Source organism: Panthera tigris, chromosome D2, assembly GCF_018350195.1.
Source record: "Panthera tigris isolate Pti1 chromosome D2, P.tigris_Pti1_mat1.1, whole genome shotgun sequence".
In the NCBI taxonomy this organism is placed as follows: Eukaryota; Metazoa; Chordata; class Mammalia; order Carnivora; family Felidae; genus Panthera; species Panthera tigris.
The window spans coordinates 45,807,524-45,825,265 of NC_056670.1; the positions used below are offsets into that span (position 1 = coordinate 45,807,524).

Here is a 17,742-nt window from a genome sequence, read left to right on the forward strand (position 1 = left end):
CTGTGGGCCCCATCAGGGATCACAGGCCTGCGGACCTAGCCTGGACACCTCTGGGGACTTCCTGGTTCTGCCTGGTCCTCCTACTATGAGCTCTGCCTTCCCCTCCTGCCTTCAAATGGCCTGCCATGGACCATCTGGGCCATGGACCAAGGGGTCTTATGAGTGTTTGCTGCACTCCATCTCCCCCAACTGGTCACCCAGAGCTCTGGCCAGAACAGCCTGGCATCTGCCTCTGTGTAGCAATGTGAGGGAAGGCAGCATGGTAGCAGTTTTGGTTTAGCTCTGTGAGCATGTCTTAACTTTCCTTCTGGGTTCTTCCAGAAACCACATCATCCCTTGTCTAGCTTTGTGTCTCCAGAGACCTTAATAACTATTTATCGAATGAACGATTGAGCCATCTAGGGCAAATCTGCAACGGAACCTTGGTTGAAGGTTGGGATTGGTTGTGGAGAGAGGAGTGTATCACTTTTGCCCCAAACACATTAAAGTGTACTGAACAACAGACAGCCCACCAGGCCCCTTGTTGTCTGGGTCAGGGGACACCTCTATCACTTGAGAACTCTTTGGAGCAAAAGAGTGGCCCTGCTGCTAAAGGAATCTGGTCTCGTCACCAAGTTCCTGGTTCAGAGGAGCCCCGGTCCAGTCTCCAGGGGGAGGGGGAGCCTGGGTTAACACAGAAACTGCCACAGCAAGAATGTTTTGGAAGGCACATCCCGAAAAAAGGAACCTGGTTGCTCTCACATTTCTTAAGAGGAAGTCAAGTCAATCACAAAATACCACTTCCTGAAATGACTAGTGGTTGGAGTGTATTCTCGGTGTGAAATGAATTTCCCTAATTTGGGGTAGGCATGTGTATTTCTAGTTGTTCTTCTTGAATCAGCCTCTGCAGTCACACTTGCCTTCCGGTGCCAGGTTGGCCACTGGTGAGGGGAGTGGCCCTGGACAGATGAGTTAATCTCTCCATGCCTTTGTTTCCTCTTCTTCAAAATGGGGACATGAATACCAGCCAGGACTGTCGAGAGGATTGAATAAGAGCATTTATGCACATCTCTTTGGACAACCCAGGAAAATTTTGATGTTAAGTACCTGGTCTCTGAACTTGAGGCCCTAACCCAATGTTCTGAGTCCCATGCAGTTGAGGTCTTTTCCCTCTACAGATAACCTTTCTCTTGTGGAAAACGCAGGAATTGGACTAGATAACTTCGATGGCATCTTTCAGATCTGAGAGAACATGTTGGGTCAACAGAAAGGTAGCCATTTTGAGCCAACTCCAAGAAAGATTAAGTTCTCATGTCGCCAAAAGAGAAGCACGTTGAGCAGTTTGGTCAGGGTGAAAGGATTCTACCGCATTCTAACCCTAATGGGAGGCCTGGCTCCTCATAACAATGTTGCTTCCCGGGGCGCCTGGTGGCTCAGTTGGTTAAGTGTCTGACTCTTGATTTCAGCTCAGGTCATGATCTCAGGGTTCACTGACAGTGCAGAGCTTGCCTGGGATTCTCTCTCTCCCTCTCTCTCTGTCCTTCCCCTGCTTGTGCTTCCTCTCTCTCTCTCAAAATAAATAAATAAATAAACATCAAAAACTTGCAAAAAAAGTGTTGCTTCTCTGTAAATAAGGTTGATTCGAACTAATTTGGATGTAAACTTTAAAAAATAAACAACAAAATTAAAAAAATAAATAAGGATGATTCTCCTTATTTTGACCACACCTGAGCCACTGTATTGAGAGAAGTGTAGGAAAAATATCCACACAAAGCACATGATGTTTTGTGACTGTCATGCTCTTCTGGTATCTGGTCACCAGAGGTCTTTTAGAAGGAGTCAGTCCAAGGAGGCCTTAGGGGTCATGGAAATTACTTAGACTTAGGTCCAGAAGACCTGAGTTCAAATTCATCGCCATGCCAATGGGTAGCTCTGGGAACTGGGATCAGTGGCTTGTGTTCGCTGAGCCTCAGTTCCCTCGTATGTAAAACAGGGACAACAGGGCTGTGGGAAATTAGACAACACAGAGGAAGTCCTGCGAACGAGCCCCTTTTCCATGACTCACCCCTTCACAGCAGGGATGAATATGTTATGATCAAATCACATTTATGAGCTCACACGGTGGAGCAGGGTCTGCCAGCGTGAACTTTGGTGGAGCTGAGGGCTGGGCTGTGGCCTAACGGAGGTCATGCAGGGAGTCTGGGTGGGGCTGAGATCGAAGTCCAGGTCCATCTGTCTCTGGGACTTACATCCTAATCATAACTCAACACTGCCACCAGGGCACGTTGCAGTGCATGAAATGGCTTCAGAAATATGCACTTGCTATTTGCAATATGCTCAAGTTAAGGGCCATTCCTTCCGGTGCTGTTATTTGGCATTTCCACTGTGAAGTGCTTTCCTAACTTTCCTTCGGCTTAAAGATGGCTGATTTTAGCAGGAATTAGACCAGATGGTGCTCACATTGCCTTTTCTTGCAAAGGAAGGGACTCCCTCTGCATGCACACTCGCCCAGGAAGGCTTTGCTGGGCCTTCCTTCTGGCTCAGGCCAGACAAGGGAGAAGCTCTCGTTGTGCCTCAGCTTCAAGGCTCCCAGGAGGTAGTCTCTGCTCTACACCTAACCGCACTCAGCCACCCAGGGTCCTAACAAAGGAGAGGATTTATACGTGCACAGCATGTCACCTAAAACAGAAAGTGCTTCCCCAAATGCTTGGCTTACCTCTAGGAAATCTAGCCTCAGGAGAGACCCAGGAAAATGAGCATCCAATACTTAGAAGCAGCCGTGTCCCTCCTGTGATAGATTGATTGCAAAAATCTCCCAAATTCCTCAGCCCTCTCTGTATCCGTGAGAGACACGTGGCTCCATCACCCCAGATTTTTCCCTAGCGGATAGCCAGCAACCACCACAAAAGTGAGCGAGGCCATCCTTAACCAGCACCCCCACCATGGACTCCCCAGCCCCTGAGCACAGAAGACTGTGAAGGCCAGGAGACCTTGACCCATCAGCAAGAATAATTGCTTACTCTTCGAAGCTACTGAGTTTTATTGTTTGTTATACCGCAACAGCTAACCCCTCCTGCCCCCAAATTGCACCCAGTTCTAACACAGACTGTCCAACTAGGTCTGCTTGGTTCTGAACTTCTTATGCCTTGATTCCAGCCCAGGAGTCCTGACAGGGTGTTGGTGAGAAACAGGCTGGGTTTGAATCCTGACATCCCTACCCCCACCCACCAAGTCTTAGCCTCTCAGATCCTCCTTGGGATGAACGGATCCTTCTTGGGATCCTCCTTGGGATGAGCAGCCCTCAGTGCTATTATGAAGACTTGGGAAGAAACAGATGAAGCTTAACATTGAGTACATTTTCTGTTTTTTTTTAAATTTTTTTAAATGTTTATTTATTATTGAGAGACAAGGAGAGACAGAGAGTGAGCAGGGGAGGGGCAGAGAGAGAGGGAGCCATAGAATCTGAAGTAGGTTCCAGTCTCTGAGCTGTCAGCACAGACCCTGACCTGAGTCTCGAACCCATGAACCATGAGATCACTACCTGAGTGGAAGTTGGACGCTTAACCGACTGAGCCACCCAGGCACCCCAACACTGAGTACATTTTCAATAAATGGTAGCTGCTGGGAAGTGTTCAAAGTTGATCTCAGTCACCGGTGGCCAATGATTTGGTCAATCGTGTCTATGTCATAAAACCTCCATGAAATCTGCCACACACACCCCGCCAATGACAAAGTTCACAGAGCTTCTGGCTTGGAGATGCTGGGATGGTGGCACACCCGGAGAGGACATGGTTGCTCCGGATGTCCCCCACCTTCACCCCATACCTTGGCTATGCATCTCTTCCCGTTAGGCTGCCCCTCAATTGTACCTTTTACAATAAACCAGTAACAGTAAGCCAAGCATTTTCGTGAGTTCTCTGAGCCATTTGAGTAATCATCAAAACCGAGAAGGGGCTTATGTGAATCCCTGAATTCATAGTCAAGCTGGACAGAAGTGCCTGGACAAGCCATTTGCAACTAGTGTCTGAAGTGGGGGCAGTTTTGTGGGACTGAGTCCTTAGCCTGCGGGATCTGTGCTAATTCTGGACAGCTAGTGTCAGAATTGAGTTGAGTTGAATTGAATTGAATTGAATTGTTTTGATACCCAGTTGGTGTCAGAGAATCGGAGAGGGTAAGACAGATATCCAAGGCCGTTTTCCTCCCTCTAGATGTGAACCCTCAAGGCCAGGGCCTGTCACATTCTCTCCTGGGCCTACGCCCAGGACAAGGTTTGGGAGAGGGCAAAGAACCAGACATAGGGCAGGGGCTCTGGTCTATCCCAGGGCAGGGCAGTGGGGAGCATCTCAGGTCTGTGTCCATGGCATTTTTCTCCTCTCCCCACATTTTCAATTTTGGATATCAATCTCTGCCAATATCCCAAGGGACTTACAAGATTCCCAAATCTGTAATTCTGCACATACAGCATAAGAACCCCCTGGCGGGGCTGGGCATTTGGGCCCTGCTGACAGTGTACAAGGCTGAAGAGGTGCAGGAGGCTTCATTCAGGGCATGCTCTACGGTCTGGGCCTGGGGCTGGCCCAGCCTTGGAGAAGGACATGTCTGTCATTTGCAGAAAGGTACTGTCTAGCCTCAGGGCCCTGGCCCTATACTGTGTGATACTCCTGTGTGGAGCATCGATCCCAAGGCAAAGGCTTGAACACAGTACTCTATGATTTAAAGAAAGGGGCAATGACCAGAGGAGGCAGCCGGGGACTGACATCAGGCCCATTTCTCCTGCTTGGAGTGGGCATGTGAATCTGGCCTGACCTCTCTGTTCAGGATGGCCCTCAATGCACTCATACATGCACGTATATGTGTCCCAGCCATGCACTCATACGGTCTCAGAGCCAGCCCTGACAGCAAGGCGACGCCGTCCCCAGTTGCCATTTGCTGAGCACGTACCATGCACCAAGCCCTGATATTATGGTTCACACATATTACCCTCCAAAGATGTTTTAATTCCTGTTTTAGGAGGAAAGAAAGGCCCGGAGGTGGTAAATATGTGTTCAAGGCCACCAGCGAGCGGGGGCTAAGCTGCTATCTCAACCCCAGCCTGCTGAGGCATCTAACACCAGGTGGCTCTGTCCCTTTCTAGGGCCAAGGACTAGGCACAGGAGTCTGCCAGATGGCACCTGTGTGATGAAACTGACTGCTTACTCTGTTGGCTCCACCCTCCACCCCTGGGGTCCCCAAACCACAGGTAGGCCCAGAAATCTGCTTTCAAGGCCTCTGATTCCTCGTGGTGACCCCTGTTAGCAAACTGAAAGGATAAAGACTTCCGGAAGTCATCAAATCACGGACTCAGTAATATCAGTTAAAGCATATTCATAACCAACAGGAATTCATCACAGAATGGGCTTAAACCCCTCCTCATTCTCCATGCAGCCCCCTGGAGTTACTTTCTTTGGTACAGGTAAGAGGTGGGGACAACAATCATATGTCTCGCAGGGGAGGGACAGAGCTCGCGTTGCCATCCATCAACCCCGGGGAGTCTGAGTGGAGAGAGGAATGCCACCCTCCAGAGGCAGCTGTGGCCCAATGACCAGACTCAGGGAGGAGCACACCGCACAGCCCTGACCCAGCACATCAGCCCCTGGGGGTGTATCCTTCAAATTCGTCACCTTGTAGAGAAAAGTGCATTCACGGCCTAGTTTATACCAGTGGGAATCTAGAGATGGCCTGTAGTGGGTTCTGCTATGCAACCCAGACGCCCCGAGGACTGATAGGCAGCCCTCAGCCTCTCCCTGTGGTGGAGATTTCCTCACGGCCTACCTAAGGTACCTCCCTTCCTGGGGGCAGCCGCCTCTGATGGCTGCTCAGTGTGGGTATGAAGGCCTGGCCTTCTCGCCCCAAGTGAGCACAGAGCTTGAGGTCCACCCCAGCCTCAGCTGGGTGGGCAGCTGACTGACGCCCTGTTGTACCTATGTCACAATCCAGCCTCCCCCTCAGCTCGGTCCTGCTTGCTGACTCCCCGCAGCCTTGGTCCAGTGAACTTCCTCCATGCTGATCCCTACCTCAGAGCCACTGGACATAACTCATGGTATAGTCATAAAGTCCTTAATATACTCATTGGAGTTATTTTACATCCCCCGCCTTACTTTTTATTTATTTATTTTTTAATGTTTATTTATTTTTGAGAGAGACAGAGAGAGACACAGAGCATGAGAGGGGGAGGGGCAGAGAGAAAGAGGGAGACCCAGAATCTGAAGCAGGCTCCAGGCGCTGAGCTGTCAGCACAGAGCCCGATGCAGGGCTCGAACCCACGAACTGTGAGATCGTGACCTGAGCTGAAGCCGGACGCTTAGCAACTGAGTCACCCAGGCGCCCCCAAATCCCCTTCCTGACAATTCCAAAATCTCTGCCGTGACTGAGTCTGATTCTGATACTTGGCTAGAGCTGCCTGGGGCTGGGTATTTACTTTCTCTAAGTCAGTTAGGCTCTGATAACACCCCATCGGGTTGGGCTCTGATTAACTAGTTTCTTCTGAGGTCAGGCCTTGTTAAGAACACAGCACTCTCCTGGGGCACCTGGGTGGGCTCAGTGGGTTGAGTGTCTGACTCTTGTTTTCAGGTCAGGTTATGATCTCACAGTTTGTGAGTTCGAGCCCCATATTGGACCCTGCACTGATGGCACGGAGCCTGCTTGGGATTCTCTCTCTCTTTCCCTCTCTCTTGTTTCCTCCCCCACTTGTGTTCTCTCTCAAAATAAACAAATAAACTTTAAAAAAACAAAAAGAACAGAGCACTCTGGTGTATTTCAAAAATGGTTCCTTTTCCTCTCCTCCCGCTGACATTTACTGTGGGAACCTGGTCAAACTCTTGGTGGTAAATCTCAAGATACTGTGGGACTCTCCTAATGATTGGGTTTCCCCTGGAGCTCTTAACTCTCAGTTATCCACACCGAACCTCCAGCAATTCGTCAGTTACACTGCAGGTTTTGCTTTGCTGGCCCTGGTTCCCAGGGTGGCTTCCTATTACATGTGAATCCCTGCTGTAGTAAGTGGTGACTCCCTGTGCTTGCCTGTCTGTCCCCAGTCTTGGAGGTAGTGGTTTTCCCTGTGTCCTCCCTTCTCTTATGGATCCTAGAAGAGTTGCTGATTTTTCAATGTTTAGCTGGTACCTGGTCTTAGGACAGAGTGGTGACTTCCAAGCTCCTTACATATGCAACTGTCTAATACTTAGTTTATCTCTTTAGGCTGTCTTTTTTTTTTTTTTTCTTGCTTTTTTAGCATGCTTTGTAATTTTTGGTTGGAAGCCATACCTAATGTATTGAGCAACAGAAACTGAAGTAAATAGATCTTAGTTTGAGGTTTTATGTTAACTTGGCTGGGCACTGTGCTGTGATTAACGTTTATCATATCTTTAGGTGCCAGAGGCTTCCATTTTTCTAGCTTCCTTATTTTCTTTTCTTCTCTACTGTCTTTAGGTTTCCCTAAGAACTCCTTCCTAAATAGATCCTGTGTCTTACAGCTCTTTCAGTTGCGACACGTGGTTATACTTGAGCCCTGCTGATGTGTTGGGAAGGTGTGAGGAGGAGAAGCATTTTATAATCTTGTCTAATCATCAGTCTTTTTGTGGGCCTCAGTCCCTGGGCTATGACCCTCAGAACTATTAAATAGGCCACTCTTCCCCTCACCCCCGGTGAGAGGGAAGTCTAGAGGAAGCTGGAGTTGGCGAACGAACTTCTAGAGGAAGTTGGAGTTGGAAGGACTAGTTGGAGTCCTTCCACTAGGCTGCTGTGGCTCTGGTGAGATGTTTTACTTGGAGGGCAGGACTTTCTTATGGGTAACATTCTGGTCATGTTGCCAAGTGGTTACTTTTCCCTTTCCCCTGTCCAAAACATACAGGAATTTTTCTTGATTCTTCATCTTGAGACTCTGGTGCAGTTCCTGGAGGCAAAACCCATGAAAGTGTTCTCCTCTCCCCCGCCCTGCTAATTCTGGGCTTCCAGGAGTTTCTCACTCTCAAGCGAATCCACACTCAGCCTCCAGAAGTTAGTCAAATTTAGCATTTAAGTGTTCATACCAGATTATGATTCTAGTGGCTTCTGCATCAGGTAGACTGATCTTGGCTGTTATTTTACGAATTGCCTACGTCTTTAGATTTGAGGTGGTGGTTTGCCCTGTGGCTTGAATTTTCTGATGGGTCTAAGAAAAATCATTGATTATAAGTTCATTTATAGTCTTCCTTGTTGTATGGGTGGGAGTGACAATTTCTACGCTCTTCCCATGTCAAACTTCATAGCTGCTGCAGAATGACTATTCTTTTTCAAACAACTCCTACTGTACCTCCTACCTTCCTGTCTCTGGAAGATCCTGATTCACCTCTCAGAGGCCCTTGGTCCACATGGAAGACTTCGAAGAGCAGCTTCCTCTAGATCCCTCCATTAGATTATAACAAGTGATGAATGAGCTCCAGGAAGTGGGCATTTTTATCGGTTTTGTTACCAGCTGTATCCCCAGTGCCTAGACACTGCCTGGCACAATGATTGAGTGCTGAGTGGCCAAATGAACTACCAACCCTTCATTAGAGATCCTGTGAGTGAACTTCCCAGACTTGTCACCTTTAATGGCCCCAGAGAGCTTTCATCTCTATGACAGTCTGACTTTCTCTGGGACCCTCAGTTGACTGGTATTGGATTTGCATTCCCTGAATGCTGGAGAAATAAAATGGGGTGCCTGACTCCAAGTATGGGGTCCTTGTCCCCCTACACAGAGTCTCCATCAGGCACAAGCTGGTCATTCTGCTTTCTTTTCAAAAAATTACCAAAGGCAACAGCTCAGAGCCAGAGATTAACAACAGAATCCAATGGTTTGTCTGGACAGGAATTCTTATTCTTTCAGGAATTACCATGTGCCCTTCTTTGAAATCGGTTATGTATGTATGTATGTATTTAAGTATTTATTTATTTTATTAGGTGTGTAATCCTTATAAAGTATCCTTATAAAGGATCACAGTTCTGTGATATGGCCTTCCATGATCTCCCTTTTATAGTGAGGAACCCAAATGAAGAGATCATATAACCTGAATAAGCTCACAGAGTAAGTGGTGGACCTAGGATCTGCATCCATGCCTGGCTTTCTCTAAGGACTAGCCTTATCTTTTCCAAATTGGGAAAATGATGTCAGCAGCAAGGTGGGAGGGTTGATTTTCCCTGTGTACTGGTAAGTTAGCCAGAACTGGATCATGACATGGGCTAAAAGGAGGAGGGAGCAGAGATCTGGGTAGAGGAGGAAAGACCATTTGTTAACTGAACTGGGCAAAGCTGGTTTCAGGATGCCCTGACTGTGAGATGGCATTTAGGGCAGCTCTCTGAAAGTCAAAGCCATGGGAAAGTCAAAGCCATGTTCATCTTCACCTTCCTCCCGGGTCACCAGGATGCAGCTTTCTCCTATCCTTGCTTCTAGGGTCTATCTGGCAAGCAGTACAGCCAGCCATCTAACGTGTTGAGAGAAGTCAGTTTGCACCACTAACCCAGTGCAGAGAGCTGGATGGGCACATTCCAAATTCAGGCAAGGGATTTGATGGCCGTGGCCAAGGGTGTGGTCAATGTCCCTAAAGGTAGAGGTGCAGCTATGAATGAACACTAGAGACGGGTCAGCTCAGGTCTGGGTTGAGTCCAGCCTCTGCCATTCACTGGCTGTGTGCCTTTGGAAGTCAAGGAACTTCCTGAGCCTCAGCTTCCTTAACTGGCCAACAAGGGGCGCTGCTCTGCCTCCACAAAGCTGGGCAGCATTAAAGGAGACTGGAGGGGAGGAGGAGCTGCAGAGTGCAGAAAGGCCGAGAGCCCTCTCTGCGGTTTGCTAGTTTGCAATCATTCTCGGGGTCAGATCACTTCTCCCAGATGTGCAGAAACAGAAATCATCTGAAGAAAATGGCTCCCTAAGGAAAGCCTCTGACTCAGCCCCTACTTGGTTCTGCTGCTGGGGGTGGGTAAGTGTGGGCTTCCGCTTGGCTCCCCAGCGGGCAGTGTGTCTGGCAAAGCTTCTGTCTAGACGTTCGCCAGGGGCTTTGCCCAGCCTCTCTCTCCAGCCTCCTTGTTCCTGGGGCACAGGGGCCTCAGGGTTGCCAGCTTGCAGCCCAGGACAACAAGAGGGCTCTTTCCTGATGTTACGGGATAAACTGTATCCACCCTCCCCACCCCAAATTCATATACTGAATTCCTAACCCCTAGCACCTCAGAATGTGACTGTATTTGGAGATAGGGTCTTTAAGGAGGGGTTTAAGTTGAAATGAAGTCATGAGATTGGGTTCTAATCCAACATAACTGGTTAGAAGAAATTAGGACACAGACAGACATCTGCAAGCTAACGAGAGAGGCCTCAGAAGGAACTAACCTCGCCAACACCTTGATCTTAGATTTCTAGTGTATATAATGATGAGAAAATAAGTTTCTGTCATTTAAGCCACTCAGCCTGTGGTACTTTGTTATGGCAGCTAGAGCAAACTAACATACCTGCCTTTCTTCCTGACCGTGGGTGAGTGTGAGGGGTGAAGAGCAAGGAGAGACAGGTGCAGGGATGGACTGGTTGCCCAACCAAGGCCACGAGGCAGCTGTAACAATTATAAATATATACACACTTGAGAGAGCCTCAAAATACGTGAGGCAAACACTGATGGAAGACAGTTGAATAACAAGAGCTGGAGATTTCCATATCCCAGTCTCAATAACTGAGAGAACAACTAGACACGACATCAGCAATGAGACTGAAGGCTGGAATGACATGATCGACCCATGTGACCTCATTGCCATGTATAGGACACCCTTTACAATGGGTGCGGAATGTACATTATTTTCAAGCAACATGGAACTTTCTTCAGAACAGGCCATTACACTAGGCCATCAAACAATAAATCGAATAATGTACATCCACACAATCAGAGTATCGTTCAGCTAAGAAGGAACAAACCACTGGTACACACAAGAACCTGAATGAACCTCAAAAACCTTATGCTAAGTGAAGGAATCCTCATGCAGAAGACCACATAATATAGAATTCCATTTCCATAAAGTGTCTCAAAAAGGCAAATTTATAAAGACAAAAGGCAGAGCAACGGTTTCCTTGGGCTGGGGCAGGAGTAAGGATTATTTGCAAATGTGCCCAAGGGAACTTCTTTGGGTGATAGAGATGTCCCAAAATTCGGTCATGGTGATGATTGTACTACTCTACAAATATACTAAAAATCATTGAATTGTATGCTTAGAATGGGTGAATTTTATCCTATGCAACCTACCCCTCCATAACGCTGTTAAATGCACAAACATATGAGACAGTAACAAATGATGTGAAGAAAAATAATGCAGGTAAGAAGGAGAGGAATGTCGGGGTGGGTGGCAAACAGTGCGGTCATTACTGCCGTTAGCCAAATACTGCCCATTCGCCCTTCTAGGTACGTCGTAGTACTATGTTTCCTGGACTCTTTATGGGTAGTTGGACAATGAGTTGACAATGAGTGTGGCATGCAGGACTTCCAGACCAAGGATTTTATTGCTGGCCTGAGACTTTTCTAGAGCTCAGTCGCTCCCTTTACCCCCTGGCCTGGCCACCTGCACCACGTGAGATCATTGTCTCATCAGCCTGGATCTTTGAGTCACTGTGATGGTCAGGCGACCCATGACTCAGTTACTGAATATCCTATCCTATCGGGACACAGACAGGTGGTCAGTTGAAGCCTTGAAAGAAGATGGCATTTGGGTCAAAGTCTGAAGGAGGTCAGTGTGTGAGTCACGTGGATGTCTGGGGGGAGGGGCACTTCAGAGAGAGGGCAGAGCACATGCAAAAACCTGGCACATCTGAGGAGTAGCAAGGAAGCCAGTATTGCTGGTGCCTAGCAAGTGGGGGACATGGGAGATGAAGTGACGGGTAATGGTGAGTCAGATGGAGTGCTGACACGGGAATCCACTGGGATGAGCTCAGCGAGTGACACTCATCAGATTTAGGCTTTAAGAGCCCCATTCCAGCTGCAGTATTAAGAAGAGACGGATGGGGGCGCCTGGGTGGCTCAGTGGGTTGAGCGTCCAACTTGTGCTCAGGTCATGATCTCACGGTCTGTAAGTTTGAGCCCCCCGCGTCGGGCTCTGTGCTGACACCTCAGAGCCTGGAGCCTGCTTCGGATTCTGTGTCTCCCTCTCTCTCCGCCCCTTCCCCGCTCAACTCTGTCTCTCTCTGTCTATCAAAAACAAATAAACATTAAAAAACAAATTTTAAGAAGAGACGGATGGGCTTCCGTGGTCAGAAGACCAGTAAGGACGTCTTTGTAAGAATCTAGGTGACAGCTGACTTCATACCCTGCTGCCACATCAGTCTTCCTATAAATAATTCTTCCTCTCCTGTTTTATTGGGATATAATTGGCACCCAGCACTGTATGGGTTTAAGGTGTACAAAAAACAGTTTGATTTACGTCTATTGTGAAATGATCACTGCCATTTAGTTAACACCCACCATCTCATATAGCTACAAAATGAGAAAATCATTCCTTATGATGATAACTCTTAGGCTCTACTCTCTTAACTTCTAAATATATCACTACAGTCACCACATTGTACATTCCAGCCCTCTTGTTTACTACCCGTTTATCTTATAACTGGAAATTTGTACGTTTTGACCACTTTCTCCCAATTACCCTCCCCCCACCGGCCCCACCTCCAGTAACCACAGATCTGATCTATTTTTCTTTGTTTTTGAAATTGCAAGTATAGTGACATATAATATTGTACATTTCAGGTGTCCTATAATTCTGATCTAAAGAGTCCTACGCTTACAGCCTTCAATAGCTCCCTCTTGCCCATGAAAAAGAGTCTGACATAGTATGAACCTATCTCTCCTCCGCTGCTTCCCTCCCTATGATTTCAGTTCCTGTCTCTCTGAGTCTTCTATTCTCCCAGTGCACACTCTTGCCTCCCCATCTGGGTTCTTGTGGTTTCCTCACGTCCCCACCATCCACAGCAGGGAGGGGAGAGGAGATGTTTCAGAGAAAGACCAAGTGAGCAAAGCCCGAGTTGGGAGGACGCTGGAGAGGGTTGTGATGGAGGATGGCCAGTCTAAGCTGCTCCCTGATCTTGGTCCTGAAGGTTAGCTTGTGGGCCAAGGAGCTGGGATCCTGAAGGGATGACCAAACTCAGAGCAGCCTTCCCTTTCCTTCTGGACTCTCTGGCTCAGCATGGGCAGAGGTTATCATCTTTCTGCCCACCGTGATTTGGACCTGCCATGGGGAGGAACCAGGGGGGTCAGCTAACTGGGGGAATCCAGCAGTCCGTGGGACAGAACTGGGCAGACCAGTGGGCAGCAGTGTGGGAAGCTGGGGAGCAAAGAGGCTGCAGGTGGTGAGAACGGGCAGGGTCATGCCACAGGAAACACTTACAAGTCGCGGAGCCGAGGGCGGTACTTATGGCTGGGTGACAGGTCTCCCCAAGTGGGAGACCAACGTACTGGCTGGCCTCTGGTTTCCTGGTATATGGCAGGTCCTTGACCTGACAAAACTCTGGGCAGAGTGAAGAAATGTACAGCAGCACAACTTTACCCCGATGGATCTTCCATTTGCCCCCCAGTCTCCCAATTTAATTTCAGTTAAAAGCAAGCTCCCGCTCCCAAATGGGCTCCTCCAGAATCTATGGTGAGAGAGAGAGGAGAGAGAAGGGGGAGAGTCAGAGAGAGAGACAGAGAGACAGAGAGAGACAGAAAGAGAAACAGAAAGGGAGAGAGACAGAAGGGTGGACCCAGAGAGACCAAGGATGAGAAGAAACTGCTTCCTCTGTACTGCCCAACTTTCCTCTTTTTCAGAAGCCTTCTATGGAACAGCATGGCTGGCCCGTTTTTTACAAAGCTGCCGAGCTGCTGGTGGCCACATAATGATTTTAAAATTAAGTCTAAAGGAATGAAGTACTGATATGTGTTCCCATGTGATCCATCTCAAAAACATCACTCTAGACACAAAAGGACACATGTTCTATGATTGCATTTATATGAAATATCCAGAATTGGGAAGTCCTAGAGATAGAGAGCGGATCAATGGTTGCCAGGGCTGGGGGAGGTGGGGAGCCTCTACTTAGCTGGTATGGGGTTTTCTTTTTGGGTGGTGAAAATGCTTTGGAACTGGAGAGAGGTGAAAGCTGCACAACGTTGTGAATGTGTGAATCACCACTGAATTAACTGTTCGGTTTAAAATGGTTAATTTTGTTGTGTGAATTTCACTGCCATTAAAAATTTAGTTCCATCAGCTTCTTTAAATTCAGGTATCTCATGCCATATCTCATTTTTTCCCCCCAAAGAATTATCATCTCTACTCTGAAGCTGGGGGGTACGTATCTGCTATGCCGTGAAAATCTGGTGGCCAGAACCTTCCACAAAAGCAAGTGACTTTTCCTTTCTAATCAGATGATGCTATAAACCCAGCTGAGAGGAAAATACCTGGAGATTTTACAGCCCCCTAATGCGTTAGAACCAAACAGAACGAAGGGCTAATTTCAGTTGTTTCCCACCCCTATTGTAGAAAGGGAGACAGACGCAGGATGTTAAACATTATGAGAAGTGTCCCGTAGCACGCGTCCAGCCCAGAGTCAGATCCAGGCGACCTGGTTTTGTGACCACAGAGCTTGACTCCTCATCCCTACAAATATCCACTCAGACCCCAGCAAGGGCTGCTGTGTACGGTCTGAGGCCTCCCAAGCTTCGGTCTAGTGGTTCCTTGGCCCTGGCTGCTTATGAGTTTCATCTGGGAATTAAAAAATACGCTGATGTCTGGAACCCACTCCAGACCAGTCTCCGAGTATTTAAAAATACCTGTGGATTTTTAAAAGCTCCTTCATGAGTCTAACGTACAGCAAGGTTGAAGACCACTGTCTGCATTTCTGCCTCTAGTATCTGGGATTTCAAGCACCATCTGATGAAGGTGTCCAGGTCCAGGGAACATGGAACACCACTGCACAGCGACCCAACCAGCACCCGCGTGATCCCCCCAAGAAGCATCTGCACGACCACCCACACAGCACCTGCATGTGACCCCCCCCGAGGGTTGTTTCACTTGGCCTAAGTCACCTCCTGCCACTTTAATGGGGGCTACTGAACCATCTCATCGTTTCTGAATTAACTGCTTGGCTGGATGGCTTCCAAGCAGGATGCACAGCTTTCCCTGTGAAGGACCTGCCTCTTGCCCCCTCCGTCTTTGGGCACCGCGGTCCTTACAGATTCTGAATGTCAACAGAGCTTTGAGTCACTGGAGTCAAATCCCTCCAACAATCATGGTCATGTTGAAGGCTCTGTGTTTCAGACAGACACAGAACAGCTCCCAAGTTCAGGGGTGAGGGCTGTGCCATCAGCCGGTGTCCAACCCTCGACCACAGATGCTCCTAGATACTTGCAGCCCACGAGGCCAAGACAGCTCCTCGAGTGACCCCATCTCTCAGCCTCAAGTGACCCCTATCTCTCAAACATGAAGCCCAGAGCAAAGGTAATCATACTCCACATAGAATAGAATAAAATTCTTACCGAAATATCTGGCTGCAAATGTTCTTTTGCTGGAAGCTGTCGGCAGCATAATGAAGCTGGCAGTCTATGTGCAAATTTCTTGTATATCCTTTTTATAAAGAACCAACCACATCCTCAAGCAGACAAGCTAATTCCTGTTTTCCAGTAACAGGAGATCAGCATCTATAGAAAAGAAATATATTTAGAATGCCCTTTATCTGGTGTTTTCTTGGATTTCAAACAAGAACCCATGCTGTGAGGAATTAGTCCCTTAAATAGGAGTGTACCCAGGGATCTTGGAATGGCCTTGGGCAAGTCACGGGACCTTGTGGGTGTTAGTTCCTCAAGTCTGTAAAATGGGAACAATAATGACAACTACCCCTCAGGGCAAGCAGAGCATCAACAAGATGATGGCAGTAAAATAGCAAAGCCCTTCACACGTCAGATGCTTTGCTCGATCTTTTCCATCAGCTGACCTGGATTCAAAAGGAGCTGTGTTTTTTCACGCAGCCTAGATAATGCTACAAACAGCAACCTGCAGGTACGCAGTGTGGCTCTCCTCTGGTGCGCACCACAGTCCTGCTCGTGGGGAGACTGAGGACGTGGTCCTCGTGCCCAGTCGGAGAGACAAACCCCCAAAGCACCCAGTGGCAGATCCTCAGCTCTGTGCTTTTGTTCAGTTTTTGTTCAGCAGCATCACTGCACGGTTTACGTTTGTGGAAAATCGAGAAGAAAATCCCAATTACAAAACGGCCAAGTGACATTCAGGCAGCCATCGATATCACTGACACAGTGGTCTTGGCCATCTCAGGGAAAGGCAGTTCCAAGGGGCGTTGTGATCCCATTTAAATACATACGGAGTTTATCCTCCATATTTATGAGGGTTGCTGGAGGGGTTGTGGGAGGGGGGATGGGTTAAATGGGTCAGGGGCACTAAGGAATCTACTCCTGAAATCATCATTGCACTATACGCCAACTAATTTGGATGTCAATTTTGAAAAATAAAACAATAAAATGAAATACATATGGAGTTTACAGGGGCGAGGAGCAACCCCTAGAAGGACAGCTACCAGAATGTTCTTCCTAATCCCCTTCTTGTCTCCTTTGCTCTCCTGCCTCTGCAGGGTTGCGCTTGTATCGTGTTTGTGATCACAGAACCAGTCCCTGTCATGCAGATAAAACAAGCGTGGCCCGCATTCATTGCGGGCAGACCCCTTCCACCCGCAGGATGCCGGAAAGCAGGGAGTCGGGCCATCACGGACACAGGAGGTGGAGGCAGGGCTGTGGGCTGCCAGATAGCACTGTCAGTAGGCTGCATCGGGACAGTGCCATCATGCTCCAGTCGTGGCCATCTGCGGATAGTTCCAGCTGCTGTCATTCTCTAAGGGGAGCATAGGGACCGTACAGAGGAATTGCCAAGTGGTGCCTGTGGGGAGGGACCGGGAGCAGCTGGCAGCCATGAAGCCACACGGCTTGAAGAGAGCAGCAAAGCCCCAAACCCGAGGCTGGGGTGGAGCCCAGCCAAGGAGCTACAGGAGCAGAGTGGCAAGCAGAGAACTCTGGAGCTGGGACCCACCCCGGAGACCCTCAGGGACCCAGAGTGACATTTCTTTGTGTTCTCTTAGCACACAGGACGGGAGGGTGACGGAGGGGAGTGAAGAGTGACAGGAAGAAGCCCTTTGCATGACCTGGTGTAACAGGGGCTTTAGAATTAAAAACTCTGGGTCTGTGTCCAGGTTTTTTCTTTTTCTAGTAGTATGAATTTGGACATGCTACTGAAATAGGGTTACCAGATTTAGCAAATAAAAATACAGAATGCCCAGTTATATTTTTAGTGTAAGTAGGTTCCAAAAATTGCATGGGACATAATATCTACTTTCATAGTATTAAAGGTATTCATTGTTGGTCTGAAATTCAGATTTAATGGAGTGTCCCATATTTTATCTGGCAACCTTATATTTATACCTTCTGAGTATCCATTATTATCTTTGGTCAAAAGAAAATAATCAAGTAAGAAACTTGCAGTTGTTGGAAACAAAAACAACAATTAAAATTGGCTTAAAACATAAGGGCAGATTTATTGGCTCCTTTAGTGGGAAAGACCTTATAACATGGACTTCAGGCCTGGTTGGATCCAGCAGCTTGATAATGTCAACCAAGTCTGGTTCCCTCCCACCCTCAAGTTCCCCTGTTTGTTTCCTGGGGTATCTGTTTCATCCACACCAATTAGGAAACACCAAAGTTTCCTAATTATTAAAAA

General features: G+C 48.0%; 1 protein-coding gene and 1 long non-coding RNA gene across 6 annotated transcripts in view; one reads left to right on the forward strand and one right to left on the reverse strand.

Annotated features, from left to right (window-relative positions):
- The window catches only part of ARHGAP22 (Rho GTPase activating protein 22), a 171,070-nt gene extending 155,444 nt beyond the window's left edge, over positions 1-15,626 (reverse strand). For all 3 annotated transcript variants that reach the window (XM_042959992.1, XM_015536606.2, XM_042959993.1), the window contains exon 1: positions 15,504-15,626. In XM_042959992.1, the coding sequence (XP_042815926.1) occupies positions 15,504-15,552 (49 nt within the window). In that variant the 5' untranslated portion in view covers positions 15,553-15,626. The remainder of the gene's footprint in view (positions 1-15,503) is intronic.
- Positions 5,293-17,213, forward strand: LOC122231736. 3 transcript variants are annotated; one of them, XR_006208974.1, is made up of 3 exons: positions 5,373-6,058; positions 14,288-15,465; positions 16,607-17,213. It is a non-coding gene; the product is annotated as an uncharacterized LOC122231736 (long non-coding RNA). The 3 variants fall into 3 exon arrangements; XR_006208975.1 differs by lacking the exon at positions 16,607-17,213 and adding an exon at positions 15,869-16,361; XR_006208973.1 differs by lacking the exon at positions 16,607-17,213 and having other exon boundaries at positions 5,293-6,058; positions 14,288-15,510.
- The last annotated feature ends 529 nt before the right edge of the window (positions 17,214-17,742 follow it).